This window comes from Dromiciops gliroides, chromosome 5 (genome assembly GCF_019393635.1).
Source record: "Dromiciops gliroides isolate mDroGli1 chromosome 5, mDroGli1.pri, whole genome shotgun sequence".
In the NCBI taxonomy this organism is placed as follows: domain Eukaryota; kingdom Metazoa; phylum Chordata; class Mammalia; order Microbiotheria; family Microbiotheriidae; genus Dromiciops; species Dromiciops gliroides.
The window spans coordinates 87,095,701-87,112,756 of record NC_057865.1 but is presented as its reverse complement, the minus strand read 5'-3'; the positions used below and the strand labels follow the sequence as shown (position 1 = coordinate 87,112,756).

At 35.6% G+C, this 17,056-nt stretch overlaps 1 protein-coding gene across 6 annotated transcripts in view; it reads left to right on the top strand.

Annotated features, from left to right (window-relative positions):
- Nucleotides 1–17,056, top strand: part of RBM33 (RNA binding motif protein 33) — a 185,599-nt gene that overhangs the window by 67,455 nt on the left and 101,088 nt on the right. For all 6 annotated transcript variants that reach the window (XM_043965518.1, XM_043965515.1, XM_043965516.1 and 3 more), the window contains one exon: nucleotides 12,519–12,577. In XM_043965518.1, the coding sequence (XP_043821453.1) occupies nucleotides 12,519–12,577 (59 nt within the window). The remainder of the gene's footprint in view (nucleotides 1–12,518; nucleotides 12,578–17,056) is intronic.

Here is a 17,056-nt window from a genome sequence, read left to right as displayed (position 1 = left end):
CCATCCCCCTCAACCCTTCTACCCTAAAGTCTCACCCTAACTCTACCTAGTCCTTCCACTGTCCCTTCTGGAATGCCTATTCCATAGGCAATGAATTTCTCTTCATTTAAAGTATTTTCCTTTCCCACTCTTGCTGTCAGCCATCTCTTACTGAAACCTGGGTTTCCCCTGATGACCTCATGTCTCAGGCCACTTTTCCAGTACTGGCTTCACCATTACTCATTCTCCTCAGCTTACTGTTGGAGGCGGAGGAGTTGAAATACTCTTTACTCCCCGTTGACACTTCCGCATTCTTGCTGTTCCTCCATCAGTCAGTAACCTCTCTTCCTTTAATGTTTATGCCATTCATGTCCACCACCCAATTTAAATTTTGGTAGCTGTTGTCTCCAGATGCCCAGGTCAGTCCCTTTCCTTCCTCATTAAGTTTTATACCTGGCTAACATTTTTTCTCTTTTTTCCAGCTCCTCTTCTGATACTGTGGACTTCAGCAGGTGTCTTGATTCTCCTTCAAATATCCAAAGCATTCACTTTCTTCTCCCATGAGCTTCTCCTTCACCCTACCTGAACCACACACAAAGATGGTCATAGATCTTGCTGTCCTCCTGTGTATTGAAGAATGTGTCACTCCATGCTCAGAAATTCTGAAATCCCCTCATCCAACAATAACTTATTGGCTTTTCGCTTCTCCCTCTGCCTTATCTTACATAATCCTACTCTTCATTCATAGTATGACCTCCAATCTCTTGACCCTTCAATTCTCAGCTATCTGCCTTGCACTAGCCACCCTCTCCTCTTCTTCCCTTCTTGACTCCTTGGTAAACCAGTTCACCTTTACACTCTCCTCCTCTCTTGAATTCTCTACCCCCTTAATCATATCACTGATTACTCCCAGTCTTGGCTTACTTCTGCCATTTACTGTATTTGTGCTTACACATATGCTGCTAAATGAAGGTGGAGAAAATGCAACTTTTCTGAGTCCGCTACACATGCTGGGCAGGCCTACTATACTTCCTATCAACTTCCTATCCCACTCTCCACAGCAGCTTTCCAGACATTTTCATCCTTCCTCAAACCTCTTAGGGCTTCTCCCCTCCCCCCACTCTCTCAGCTGAGAGTTTTGCCTCATGTTTTACAGAAAAAAATGACAGTCATTCACCATGAGTTCCCTCTTCTCCTCCCTTATTATTTCCAGTCACTCATTAGCCTTCTGCCATTAAATCCTCATTGATCTCATCTTACATGGTGAAGTGGTCTTATGCCTTACCAAGGCTAACTTGTTCAAAAACCAATCCCTTCCATTCTGTTTCCTTTAGCAGATTGTCCCCTCTCTCACCCCCACTCTTTTCACTTATTTTTCATCTCTTCTCTACTGGTTCATTTCCTAGAGCCCTACAAACCTTCTTGTGTAGCTTTTGTTATTTCTAGTTTAACCCATTTATATCTTGTTTGCACATTATTGTTTGTACTAGTCTGTGAGTCCTTGAGGGTAGTGATTGTTATTTATCTATCTTTGTTTCCCTAGTGCTTCACACAGTGCCTGCCACATGGTGGGGGCTTAAAAATTTTTATCGATTTGCTGCCACCCAGTCCATTGTGCTCAAAGCTATCAGCATTGTAGGTGACCAGTAGCAAAGGATCAGCTGAGAATGTGTATAGGAAAAACTGGGCATCTTCAACTCACTTTGCTCCTCAAAGTCCTCTATGTTCATCTCTTTTCTGTGTTACAAGGTCAAGATCTTTTCAGGTTAGGGACTAGACTTTGAGCACAGAACATGGTTCAGTTAGTTTTTTATAGTATTTTTGCCCTCATGAATAAATCAGAGCTGATTTTCTGCAGGCTTAGTCTGATTTCAGTATCTCTCCAGGGCCGAGAAGTTTGCCTTCTGTAATTTAATGGTCATCTGGTCTGGTCTGGCTCTTGTTTCCTCTACTCTTTATTGTCAACAGTGACTATTAACCATCCTACCCCCAAATCTTCACGGTTTTGCTCTTGCCAGGGCTGTGGCCACCTTCTGTCCAGTCTTCCCCCATCTTTGGGAGCATGTTTTCTTGAAGTTAGAAAGGATAAGTGGTGGAGCTGCTGGGCAGTAGAGATTATTAGGGGTACCCTAACCCCTTTTGTTCTGCCCCACAAAATTATTTTACGTTTCTGGTTTTAGAAACTGAATAAAAGGGGCAGCTAGGTGGCTCAGTGGATAGAGCACTGGCCCTGGATTCAGGAGTACCTGAGTTCAAATCCGGCCTCAGACACTTAACACTTACTAGCTGTGTGACCTTGGGCAAGTCACTTAACCCCAATTGCCTCACTAAAAAAAAAAAAAAGAAACTGAATAAATAACAAATTCCACCTTGGTAACAGTTTTTCTTAGGTTTTTAACTCTTGTTTAGCTTATAGGGAAGGTAACATGGGACAGTTCCTAGAGAAATGATTTAACTCTTATGAAGACTTTCTGGTTTTAGATCCCACCCTTGACACATAACAGTAATTGTGATCCTGGCACCATCACTCAACCTCTCAGTGCATTCTGTAAGTCTGTTATTTTCAGAACAGTTACCTATCTGCTTAGGTAGAAGGAATTTTCTTCCCATAAGTGCTCTATACCAATGAAATTATAGATCCGGATCAAACTAATTTCAGATTTTTGACCTTATAACTCCTCTTGTCTGCATTTTCTCACTTCTGTTCCTGTCTACCTTACACAGGGCCATACGTTTAAAAATTACTTAATAAATGATTGTGAGTTGAATGTGTTACATGTGGTTGTGCCTTAAAAGAATTACGTTTTGAACAGTGAGCATGCTTACTTGAGAGGAAAAGTAGGTTATTTTTCTGGTTAGTTAAGCTTTAAAGACTTAGGAGAACATGTTCTGGAGCACACTGAAGATTTCTTCTAGATGTTTTTTTTTTGTGTGTGTGTTAATAATAGTTGAAAGTTTTTATCTGAAAACATACACACTATTACTTCACCGTTAGGGAATGATTGCTGTACATTAGGTAAGTGATGCCTGTAATATTTTGGCTGTAATCTTATTTGCCTATAAACAATGAGGAGTTTGCACATCATTAGTCAAAATTTTCCCAGTGTCTGTATGCATGAAAAAGGTTCATAAGGGGTTGTTTGCAGCAGAATGCTGGTGTGTGGGTTTTCTGTATTCTCCCTTTGTATTTACTAGGCCCAGTGTTCTTGAGGGCAGGAAACACTGCCTTGTCTATTCTTTGTACCCTTCCACTGCTTACTAGCATAGCACTATATCTGTAGTAGGCATTAATAAGCATAAGTTAATATTTCTACATCTTGGTCTTGAATTGTGACATCCAGGCTTATCTTGTCCTGAACCCATAGACAGTACTATATTACATATCTAGAAAAACCCTGGTCCCTACAAAGAAATCTTTTGTTTCCCTCCACTCCTAGCCAACAAAATCTCACACTAGGAGGCTCCTGAGTTGTTAACAAAAAACACAGCTAAAAGAAGCCAGAGCTTTGACTCAATTTATGGAAAGGAAAGAGATTTGAGACTGGGCAGTGTCCATAAAAGGCCAGTCTCTTTGTACAAACAGCTAGAATGGTAAGAAGCACCAGAAGTCAAGAGATGGGAAGGGAGAAAATGAAGTAAGAGTTCCCCAGGGCTGGGGGTGGCTAGCAATATATACTATAGTAGGAAGAAAAGAGTTGTCAGTGAAGAGACAGAAGATAGAGTCTCACTGAAATCTGGAGGCAAACTGTTTTCTGCACCTCAGTAGCCAAAGCTAATTCTGATTCAGTCTTCATTAAACACAAACTGTGTATCAAGCACTGTGCTCAAACATAGAGAGATGAAATAAATAGCCCTCAAGGAGTTTTATTCTATGGGCGAAAACAGCACCTACACATAAATTAAATAGAAAATATTTTTTAAATAAATGTGAAGTATGGGGTGATTAGGGGAGCACTAACCCATAAGGGATCAGGAAAGATTTTGTAGTAGAGGTGGCACTTGAGTTGAACTTTGAAACAAGCCTAGAGTCTTTTTTCAGAATTTATTTCTGTTGAACATAAATATACATACGTTTTTTAATGTATGTGTGTACATATATGTATACATATAATACACATCCATACATCCTTTTCTTCTACTCAGCAAGCCATCCCTTTAATTTAAAACAAAATAAAAGCCATTGCTCTTGCATGAAATCATGACACCCACTGACTCTGACAGCATATGCAGTTTTCTACGCCACATAGTCCCTGACTTCTGCAAAGGAGGGAAGGACACACATTTTTCTCATCTCTTCTGTGCAAGCTTAGTCATTTTCATTATATAGCCTTCTGTTTTGTTAGTGTTCTTTCCCATTTACATTGTTTTAGTTGTCTTGCTTTTTGGTTTTCAGAATCTGCTTCTTTGATGTTACATCAATTCATATTAGTGGAAAGTAACGGAATCTCAGAAGTAGAACATGGGAAGACGCACAGTCTTTTAGGTACAGGGACACTTCTGTGAAGGAACAGAACCTGGGGTAGTGAGTAGACTAGTTTGGTTGGGTATGGGAATAATGAAGAGAAGATCTGGAGAAGCTGGCTGGAGCTGGATTGTGACAGTTTAAAATGCCAAGTAGAGGAGTTTGTATTTGATCCTGGAGGCGATGAGTTGCCCCTTGAGCTTTTTGGGTTTGAGAGTGACGCAGACTTGGTTAGCATCATCACCTCGGTAGCTATATGGAAATAGATTGGTGAGGAGAAACGAGCTTGTGAGACCCAATAGGAGACCACTGCAATAGTCCAGACAAGAGGTGATGATGTTCTGAATTAAAGTAGTGGCTGCCTGAATGATAACAAGGGGGTAAAGGCGAGTTGTCATATCAACATGATTTGGCAACTGATAGGCATGTATGGACTGAGGGAGAGTAAGAAAGACTTCCTCTGTTGTAGAAAGATGGTGGGTCCCTGAGCAGAAATATGTAAGTTAGGAAACAATAATAATTTTGCATTTGAAGAAAGGTTGCCAACAAAGTTCTGTATAGTCAAAGCTATGGTTTTTCCAGTAGTAATATATGGCTGTGAGAGTTGTACTTTGAGGAAAGTTGAGTGCTGACAAGTCAATGCTTTTGAATTATGGTATTAGAGAAAACTTTTGAGAATCTTTGGACAACAAGATTAAATTAGTCAATACTTAAATAAATTAATTCAGTTATTCAGTGGAAGGACAAATACTGAAGCTGAAGCTTAAATACATTGGGTTCAAAGTAAAAAGACAGAACTCATTAGAAAAGACTCAGGACAAATTGAAGGCAAAAGGAAAAGGATAGCAGAGCATAAAATGGATAGAAAGTGTCATGGAAGCAATGAACATGAGCTTGGACAGATTTCAGGAAATAGTGAAGGATAGAAGGACCTGGTGTGCTGTGGTCCATGGGGTCACAAAGAGTCAGACTGCACAACAGAAGTTTTGCGATGCCTATGAGGAATCTATTTGGAAATGTCTAATAGTTGGTGATACAGTATTGAAGGTCAAGGATTATGCTAGGATTGGATGTATAAATCTGGGAATCATCTGCTTAAAGACGATAACTGAACCTATTAGAACTGCTGAAATCACAAAAAGTACAAGAGGGCCCCTGGGACTCTGAGGCCTTTTGAAATCCATAGTTAGGGGTTGAGACATGGATGATGCTATAGATAGCAGATTGAGGAGGAGTGGCCAGATAGTAGGGAAAAAGCAACTCAGGAAAAAATAATTAAGTGGAAAGTTTGTTCATTAGTATCAAATGCTATAACTCTGTCATGCCAAAGCCATATTAACTATAGAATAGCCCTGTAGTGTTGGGATGATACTTGAGATCTCAGTCACTCTAGAATTTGTGCTATGCTACAGGCATGTTAATTACAGGATATTTCTACATTGTGGGCAGAAGATTCTAGTAACCTCTTTATTAACCTTTAAAAGACATTAATATGCCACATATATGCTCATATCAGCATTAGGACATATATATTATTGCCAGACAAGTTTGACAAGTTTGGAGCTCATCTTGAAGAAGGGGTATTATCGGCTGGAAATATTTTTTGACCATTGTCTTCTCCGACATAATCTGAGTCAACCTCTATACAAGTGTCCCAAACTCTCATCATCTATAATACATTACAGTAGTTGATATTCATACTAATATACTAATAGACTTGAGTCATTCACAAATGTTATCTTCTACATACTTTATTTCAGGACGTAAGGGTAGGACAGAGGAAAAGGCTGAACCTGCCCAAATATATATGGAAGAATTAAATGTTAGAGGAGACGTAATTCTAAAATTATGCACCTTAAGTCACCTTTTGCAAGAAGCCTTACTCCCCCTTAATGTTAGTTCATTCCTTCTGTTATCCCCATTTAGATTGTGTGTGTCTTGTTTGTACACACTTGTTTGCATGTTGTCTCCCACATTAGATTGTGAATTTCCTTGAAAGCAGGGACTGTTTTACCTTTTGGGGGGTATGTGTAGTACTAGCACAGTCCTTGGTACATAGTGAGTGCTTAATAAATGCTTTTTGATTTGTTTATTTAATTAAAAAGTTATATTTTCATGCATGTTGATTGGCCTTTCTCCATACCTGAAATTTTCTTCTTTCTAATACTTCTTCTGGCTGCCTTCAGGTTTCAGATAAAAATCCCATTTTTTACAAGAAGGCTTTTCCCCACTCAACTTAATGCTGGCGAATTTCCTCTGTCATTATCTGTGAGTCAGCCTATATATCTTTCTTCTTTGCACATAGTTGTTTGCATGTTGTCTCCTCCAGTAGTTCCTTGAGATCAGGGATTGGTTTTGCTGTTATTTTTTGTTTGTTTTACTTTTCTTTGTATTGTAAGAACTTGGCACAGTGCTTGGAACATAGTAAAGTACTTAGTAATTGCTTATTGATTTGACTACAAAGTAGTTGAGGAGTAAGAGCACTATCATTAGGAGGAATCAGAAAAGGCTTCATGCAGAAAATGGTGCAGGCACAGGAGCTGTCTTACAGACTTGACTTCTTAAGTGGAAGGAAAATCTACAGTATTGTAAAATAGTTTGTTTTGACTATAGCAAAGTGGATGGAAAAAAATGTGGTTGGTTTTATTAACCCTAATTTCATCACTCAGTCATATGACCATGACCAATAAACTTAAGGAGTCTCAGTTTTTTTCATCTATAAAATAAGGGTGAAACTTGTGTTATGTACTTTACAAAGCTGTTGTGAAGGTAGCACTCTGTAAACCTGGAAGTGCATATTAACTTTGTTTATATCCTTGGGCTTTTTTTGTTTTTTTGTTTTGAAACAAAATTTTCACATTACAGTATTCCCCCCCCCCCATTTCATGTAAAGATAGTTTTCAGCATTCATTTTTGTAAGATTTTGAGTTCCAGATTTTTCTTCCTCTCTCCCTTTCCTCCTCCTCCCCAAGACAGTAAGCAGATTGCTATGTGTTCTACAGTACAATCATGTTAAATTTTTTTCTACTTTAGTCATGTTCTGAAAGATCCGAAAATGGACCTGTTGTCCCTTGCACCTTTCTCTCAGGGTTGTTGTGAGGATTAAATGAGAGAATATTTATAAAGTATTTAGCACAGTGCCTGGCATATAGTAGATTTTAATGTTCCCTCCCTTTTCTCTCCAGTAGGTATTGGGAAGGAAAGGTAGGATTGAGTATCACTGGTACTATCAGTCAGGAACCTCTAATATGAATAGGAAAATACAGCTTTGTTTTTAGGCTGCTCCTTTTTTGTGGTATTGTTTCTAGATAACAGTGTTGAGGTTATTTCAGACTTTCGTGGGTCCCTGTGAATGCCCCACACTCATCGCTGTTGGGACATGAGACGAGAAAGCCCAGTTTACCTGTTTCTGTTGAAGGAACCACCATGTTTTTAATCACCAGAATTTGCCACCATAGCGTTATCCTTGATTGCTAACTCTTCCATCATGTGCAGCTAGTTGCCAAAATTTTGATGCATCTACGTTTATCAGTTGCTTCTACCTCTTCCATACATCTTTTTTTTTTTTTTTAAATACTTAAACAGCCAGCATTTTAGTTTAGGCCCTTAGTACTTTTGCAATGGCCTGCTAATGGCTTTTCTCTGCCTCCAGTGACTCTTCATTCCAGTCCAGTAAACTCTAGTGTTACCCTTTTGCTTATAAAGTCCTGACTTTTAAAGTCCTTCATAATTGGGCCCCAACTTGCCTTTCCATCTTCATTGTGCTTGGTTCCCCATGCAGCATCCTATCACCGAGCTAGACTGGAATTCTTGCTGTTCTTGATATATTGCAATCCATTTTCTGTTTCCATGCCTTTCCACTGAATTTCCTTCATGCCTAGAATGTACTTCTCTGTTACCTTGTAGAATACTTTACTTTCTTCAAGACTCAGTTGAAGTTTGACCTTATATTTGTCTGATTTCCTTCTTCCTACAGTTGCTAGTGCCTCCCTAAAACTACCCTGTTTTGAATTTTAAAAATTCTAAATGTACTTATCGATATATATGTTGTCTCCCTTGAGAGAATGCATATTTTTTTGATGGCAAGGATTATTTCAAATTTTTTCCCCTTTGGATGCCCTGTGCCTAGCATAGTTCTTGGCTCATAATAGGCATTTATAAATTGCTTGTTCATTGATTGGGCCTCTGAGCTTTGTTGCCTTTTTCTCTGACATCTGCAGCTTGTTAGCAATGACAGTTTACATGCTAGAAATGTGTAGAAGACAATAGTGAAGATTTTTATGTGGCTGTTAAAGGAGATGGGGCTAGTCGTGTGGCCAGAGTGAGATCCAGGAATGGTATGTTGATGTCTTTTGATTTTTAGACTTAGAGGAGGCTTAGTGCAAAATGTAGTCAACTTGTACAAGGCATAGAGGAGTTGTTATCTGTGGAAACATATTTAATACGTTGTGAAATTATTTCTATTTTCTAAAAAAAAGTTTAATTTTTAGCATGTAAAGGATTAGCCCACAACTGTTCAGAACACCTGGTCTCCTCTGTATTTTGGATAGCAGAGCTTTTACCAATAATCACTTTCTCCAATTCTGATAATTTATGATAAGGACAAGTAATTTTTCTTTTAAATGATACTACATTTAAACATGAATCTCTGAGAAGGGAATGCAGCTATTTGGGGGAAAATAAGGCAGGTTAGCATAAAATAGAAGACCTGAAACACAGTAGATTAGGTGAGCCACAGGATGGTCAAGTGGAAATAATACTTGATTTGGAGGCTCAGGACCTGGATTTTGATTCAGGGTTTTGACTCATCCCTTCCTTATGCATTGGTCCCTTCTCTTCTCTACTGAACAACACCTTTATGGGTTATGTGGATCTATATTTCTTGCTGAGGAAAGTTCATGCTACTTTTCCTTAAAATTAGATTCCTATGGAGTCAACTTGCCACCTCCTCCCCTTCACTTTACCTTTCTAGTCTTTTAAAATTACCTTAACCAGTGTATATTACACTACAGTTAAGTTGGTATCCTAGTACTTCACATAAATGTCCCATATTTTCCTTTTCCTTTGAGGAATGCCCTATATCCCATTCCTACCCAATAAAAGCCCAACTCCTTAATGAAACCCCCTCTTATTTCTCAGTCCTCCCTCACCTCCATCAGTAATGATTTCATTCCATCGTCAAGTTGCCATTTTGTTTGTGGCTCTTTGTGCATTTATATGTTAACTTTATTTCCGTATTTTAAAAAAAATGGGGGGGGGCTGGGCAACGAGGGTTAAGTCACACAGCTGGTGTCAAGTATCTGAGGCCAGATTTGAACATTCACTGTGACACCTAGTTATCCCCTTATTTCTGTATTTTTTTAACCTTCTCTTTAACCACTATGACTGAAAGTAGCACATTTGGATCTTAACTGGTGCTTAGCATGGTGTTTTGTACACTAAATTTTTATTGAAGGAAATAGAAAATGCAAGAGGGCAAAAAGGGGAAGCAGGCCTGTAAACAAACTTATTAATTTTTCTCTAGAATTTAGTCATGTTAAGATGATTTCATCATGTAGCAGAATAATGCTTGCAGCACAAAAGCTTAGTGACCTCAGCCCACTAAATGCCTGGCTGTGAATAGTATGATCTAAATAGTAAACCTTGTCAGTGGCAGATAGGCCCAGTTCAAAGATGAGCCAAGGAAAATCTCTTTCATATGCTGTTATAAATGTCATGTGATATATTAGAAATGTTTGCTAGGAATTAGTATTTCAGAGGCTGTTAGAGAAAAGGGATCAGATTTGTTCTACTTGCCTCCTCAGGGGTAGGAGTCAATAATTAGAAGCTGCAAAGAGCTACGTTTAAGGTTTAAGAAAACTTCCCAACAATTAGAACTTTCCCCAAATGGAGTTGATTTCATTGGATACCCCCACCTAAAAAATTTTTAAGCCAAACTTAGATGACTCAGACTTAGGGGAGTAGGGATTCTTGTTCCAGATGACCTGTGAGGTCTTTTCTAGCTGAGATTTCTGATTCTCTGAATTAACATTTTGGATTCCAAGGCAAGATTAAGCAGTGTTTATAAATGTGTGTGTCAGATAATTTTGTACTTCCTGATATGTTCCTTTATAATTTATTTACTTCCTTTGCTTTCTTTCTTTTTGACTAGATCTCATATTCCTTATGGGCAGTATTTTGTTTACTTTTGCACAATCCAGTGCCTTAGAGTATTTGTTGTTGTTCTGTAGTTTTCAGTTGGGTCAGACTTTTCATGACGTTATTGGAGGTTTTCTTGACAAGGATACTGGAGTGGTTTTCCATTTCCTTCTCCAACTCATTTTACAGATGAGGAAATGGAGGCAAAGAGAGTCAAGTGACTTGCAAGTGTCTGAGGTCAGATTTGCAGATTTGAACTCAGGAAGATGAGTCTTTGGACTGCAGGTTCAGCACTTTATCCACTGAACTGCCTAGTTGCCTTGAGGTAGAGTAAGCATGTAGTAAAAGGCTATTGAACTAGTTAGGTAAAACAGAAAGGAAAAAAACAATTCAGGTTTGGGAGGAATGACCCTCTTGCCCTCCTTCCCTTTCCCACCCCTATTCCACCTCTCTGCCCCTTTAAACTTTTTCTAGAAGTCTTATTGTCTTTTTTAAAAGGAAGCCGACTTTCTGAGCCAGATTTTCATATTGGTTTAACTAGCCTAGTAGCACTTTTATGTTTGAACTATGAAATCTTGTTGCTAAATAAGAATAGTTTAATGTGCTGAATTCCCTGAGTAGCTGAGGTCGAGAGGTCATTTATTAATCTAAAAATAAATTTTTTCCTCACATACCCTCAATTATTGTTTTATTCAGATTTATTTTCTCTTAATTTTCTACCACTTTCTTTGTGAAATTTAGAGTAGATCTTGTTTGCAAAATTCCACATGTGGTTGGATTTTGTTTTGTTTTTATAAAACCACAATATTTTCTGAACAAATGTGTTTTTAATAATAAGCATTTTTATTTAAAGTTTTGAGTTCCAAATTCTATCCTTTCTTCCCTATTTCCCCTCCCCCCTCCCTGAGGTAGTAAGCAATCACATTTAGGTTATACATGTGCAATTATGTAAAACCTTACCATATTAGTCATTTTGTTCAAGAAAACTTGAAGAAAAAAATTTAATGAAATAAAGTGGAAAAAAAAAAGCCACAACATGCATCAGCCTGTGTTCAATTAATATCTGGTCTTTCTTTGAAGGTGTATAGTATGCTTCATCATTAGTTCTTTGGGATTGTCTTGGATCATTGTATTGCTGAGAATAGTTGTCATTCATAATTCTTCATCAAACAATATTGTTGTCACTGTGCACAGTGTTCTCCAGGTTCTGCTCACTTCACTAAACATCGGTTCATACAAGTCTTTCCAGGCCTTTCTGAAATCATTCTGCTTGTCAGTTGTTATAAGCACAATAATATTCCCTCACATCATCTACCACAATTGATGGGCATTCCTTTGATTTTCAGTTCTTAGCCACCACAAAAAGAGCTGCTAGAAATATTTTTGTACAAATCTTTTTCTTTTTTTGAAAAGCACAATATTTATTCCAGAGAATTTTTTAAAAATGTAGTAGTATATAACCCACTTAGTACCAGTTTATGAAATTGCCTATTTTAAATGGAGTAAAGTACGTGATACTTCATTCTAATCAGTGGACTTCCTTATAAAAATTGTTTCTATTGTGGTTTGATTTCCTTTTTCCTCTATAATTAACAAAAAGTTACTTGTACTTAAATTTTGGGTGAATGGGAGCTACAGAATTGAAAATTCTTTCAGGTTCTTTTAGCTATAGTTATTTGAAAAATAGACAGGAAATGACTCATTTCCTGAAGAAAAATGTAATCCATAATTGTTTAGCTAATGAAATCTAAATTTCTTCTTATTATTCGAAATATTGGTGGGCTTTCTTTAAAAAAAAAAAAAAGTGGGGGAGGGCTCAAGAATTTGCACTAAGCTTCAGCTTCTTACCTGTTTTGGTAAATTGCATTATTCCTTTTTCAGATAGGTATCATTGTTAATCAAAACAAATTCACAATGAAAGGTGTTTTTCTTCTTTTAGTGCCCTTGTTACCAGTACCCAGCCAGCCCAGACCTGCTGTAGGACCCCAGAGATTCCCAGTGAGTAGCAGCTGGTCCTTCTGCTGTGATATGGATAAGCATACATTTGCAAAGAAATATTAATATAGCAAATAAAAGTGGCTCCAGCTAAATATAATTTTAAGGATTTGTAAATATTGACAATAATCTGTGCAGTTGAAAATGTTTGTTAAAAGCTTAAGGTCAATGGATTTTTGAGAGCAGAATTAATTTTGTTTAACTGTAAAATTGTTGGATCAGAGTCACCAGTGGGAAGTTCAAACGCATTTTTAAAGAATATGGATTTTGATTTTATTATTGCCTCCTTGTATTAAGTGCAAAGATCCTTCCATTATTAAAGGTTGTCGTGTGTGTGTGTGCGTGTGTGTGTGTGTGTGTGTGTGTTTATGTGAAATTTAACAAATTGTTTTTCTGAAACAAAAAAATAAGATGCCCAGTCACTTGATTTAATGGAATTTAAAAATCATTTAAAAAATATATTTCAGAACTATTCCATAGCTTCTTTCATTTTTCTGACTTAAATGGTTTGTTGGAAAAAATATTTCCTTGTTTTGTTGTACAGTGCATTATTTAGTTTTTATTATAGTTGTAATTCTGAGTTTATAAAAGTTAGAATATGTAGTTATATTGAACACAAAACATTCCTAAAGTATAATGACCTTTTAAATACATAAATTGCAAAATTCCATGGAAAAGGAAAATAGATCTACTTCTGTTTGTAATTATAATATTATCAAAGTGGATTTAACTATCTAGTGCTTTTTAAATCATAAAGTCTTACATAAATATGAGTTATTTTAATATGATTATGATTTTTATTTATTATTCTTATTTATTAGATATCGTTATTGCTCAAGAACCCTTTTAGTAAGTTAGAGAATTGTTTTATATGGTGATTATTTGTGAAATACTGAAGAGTGAAAACTGACCATCCAATCAGTAAAAAATTTTTTGTTTCAAGTAATGAAAATAAGCAAAGAAAAAAAAGCATTTGTTTTTGCTTCAAATAATTTATTAAATCTTTTTATAAACCAGAGAATTATATGATTATGGAGTAAGCATTTCTTTGTTTTAAATTGCAGAATATATTTCTTTTGATGAATAGGAATGAAAGCTTGCTCATTGAAAAGCAGAAATAATTTGAGCACTTTTAAAGTACTTTGCATTATTCTGTATGGAAAAATCTCAAGGTCTGTGTCCAAAGTATTATTGAATTAGTTTTCATCTTTATTTCATTTTCTTCAAAGCAATAATAATGTGATATAAGCCAAAATTCAAAATGGACAAGAAATTGTAAACGGAATAGACATAAGTCTATACTGTAATTAATATCTTTGTAAAAATGTGTCTACCACAACTATAAAATTAGAATAGTTGTTTTCAGTTTTCATTTGTGGTTTTTCCAACTGTATTTCAATAAATTTATGTGATAATTTGGAGGGAAAAAACTCAGATAAAGCTTAGAGTGCAATACAATTAATATTTTACATTTTGTGAGAAATTTAACTTTTCTTTGACTGTTGTATTCTGACTTTGAGAATTGTTCTTTTCCAAAAAAGCATTCTCAGGACCAATGCCAGTTGTTTCTGGATTAGGATGTTTCCCTCCAGTGATTTAAAGAATTGAATGATAATAAACTTTAATTTCTGTTTGGAGACATTTAATAATATATAGGAGGTATTGTCTCTCCTAATTTTGGTCTCTTAAGCATGAAAAACTCTGTCTTCAGCCAAAGTCAAGCGTGATTTCAGTCTTAAAGTCCATTGCTGTACTTAACTGTGTGGCCCATCTTTTTCGATAAAGTAATTATATCTGATACCTGTTTCATTATATTTAAGGCATTTACAAAGTGACATTCAGAATATTGTGTGAAAAGAAAAATGCTTTTATTATGGTTATAACTCCCTTTTTTCATGTTCCTTTCAGTTTGTCATTTTGCGTTATATTTATTTTCTTTGTACTGTTAACTAAATTAAACTAGTTCACGAGATTTCTTAGATATAATTTAAACCAAAACATTGCTTCAAACAAAGAATTAGTTATGTACAATTAAATCTCACTTGGGAATGAAGTTACAGAGAATTGACATCACACAATTATCAATATTTGGTATGTTTCACTTCACAAAACAAACAGAAACAAAGAAAGAAACCCTCTATTATACAAAGATAAAAATTAGGTATGTTGGTCAGAGGGTGGGGTTTTTTTTGGTATTTTTAATTGGCTAGCCTATGTTTAATAAGCCTTTACGACCAATTAAAGTGTTTGCCTTATAAAAACATGATTTTTCCATTACTTTTAATCACCATAGCTATTGTTTTAAGCATAGTTCTATACTCAAAAGCTGAAGAAGACTTGATCTACAGTTAAAAAATAGTGAACTGAATCAATTAGGAAACATTTTATTTTTATTATCTTTTAGGTCTTCAAGCATATGTTTTTAATTTTAAGGTCCAGCAAATATATGTAAACTTACTCTTACTAACATAAATTATCTTTTAAATATAGGTATATATTTAGAATTTATTGTTTTAATAATGATTATTTTTTAAAAATTAATTCAAAGCATAAGAAATTCCAAGTTTTAACCTATATTCCTATAATTTATGAGAAGTTCGCCACAAAGTGCCATTGTATGTAATTATTGTAGCCTATTTAAAAGAAGGGAACATCCCAAGGTTATTTTAATATGGAACATTATTTTGATAATAACTGTAAAATTATCAGTACACATTATTCATGAGTAGTACCTTCTAGTAATAAGTATAAGTTTTTAATAGTTACTATATTAATTTGAAGGAGAAGAGGAATTGAGGTTTTAGGAGTCATTATGACATAATGTATGTACTTCTGGTCTTGGGAGTCCCAGTACCTGGGTTCACAGCCTGCTTGAGACATTTGCTTGCTGTGTGATCATGGGTAAATCACTTAACTTTTTTTCATTTATATATGACGATAACAGTATTTTTACAGCTTTCTCGTCAGGGTGGTTGTAAAGGAAAATACTTTATTTGTAGACCTTAAGTCAGGGGTTCTTAGCCTTTTTTGTATCATGGATCCATTTGACAGTTTCATGAAGCCTCTGGACTCCTCAGTATAATGTTTTTGAATGCATACATAAAATAAAATACATGGGATTATACAGGAAACCATTTATGTTGAAATATAGTTATCAGAATACTAAGAAAAACAAGGTTTCTGGACCCCATCTAGGAACCTTTTTACTAAGTGGGGAGTAAGAGTTATTATTCCATCAGTATTATTATGCTTACTTGCATTGGTGGCTATTTATTTAGGAATAGCTATTATTTAAGTTAAAATTGCCACTTTATTTTAATTAATATGGAATATCAAAACAAGATTGTGTTTAAATCAGGTTGATGTAAAACTGAATTATTTCAAAATTTGAATTAGAAATTAAGGATTTTGAGTAAATATGCTTTAGAAATACTTGCTAAGTGGTTTGAAAGAAAAAAATATATTTGAGAAATAAATTCTTAGAGATCATTGGAATTTTCCTTATCAGATCCTTGTGCTTCTACTGAAATTTTATGACTTTCCTGTATTCTGTTCAGGGTCTATGACATTTAAAAGGACTCAGAGACTAAAATCTTTTCCTGTTTTATACACATACTTTTATTCTGAGTAAATGTATGTTTAAATAAAATATGACCAGAAGGACCTAGTACAACCTGGAATTTTACCTCAAAAGAAAAGTACTAGGAGAGTAGAAGCATCCTCCTTACTCCTTATGCTCTTATCTTTTTTTGTTGATCATTTAATGTTTTGAATCATGCTATCAGAAAGCTGGAATCTTTTTTGGAAGACAAAGATATACTCCAGTTATTTAAATAACAGATTCTTAGCATGGCTGATTGGCTTAGGCAGTTAGCATATACCCCTGAGGGTTAAAATGTGCTATATCAGCCACTTAGGCTTTGAAATCTCATTTCCCAGACCAGTGTTATATTTTGCTAATTATTTTGAATTGCCTTTACATTAGTAAACATCTATTTTCATTTCTATGTGAGTTTTGCCTTCATTTCCAAGGTTTAACAAAAAAATAATGAATTTATAGTTCAGGTTTTTCCAACCAGTTTATTAACTATTATGTTCTCTTGTTAAAACTTAGTTTTCTAATCCCTTCTTTCCTGATATTCATTACTCCTTTGACCAGACGTCATATATAAAGCTTGTCACTTGAAACCATCATAGAAATATCTTCATTATATTAAAGGTTAACAAAATAGAATTTTAAGTTTTGATTTTTTAGACTTTCATTCCCTTTAATCTGCAACAGATACTAAAATCTGATATGAGTTTAAGTGATGATGTTTTAAAGTATCTTGGCTAGCATATTTTATCATCTCTTCACTCCACTGAATACACTTTGAAAGATATGGCCCCGTTGAAGATAGCAAATTTGGCCACTGAACAGTTACATAGTGGTGTGTGTTTAAAACACTGAAAAATTAGTTGTAGGAATGATGCTATTGTGCC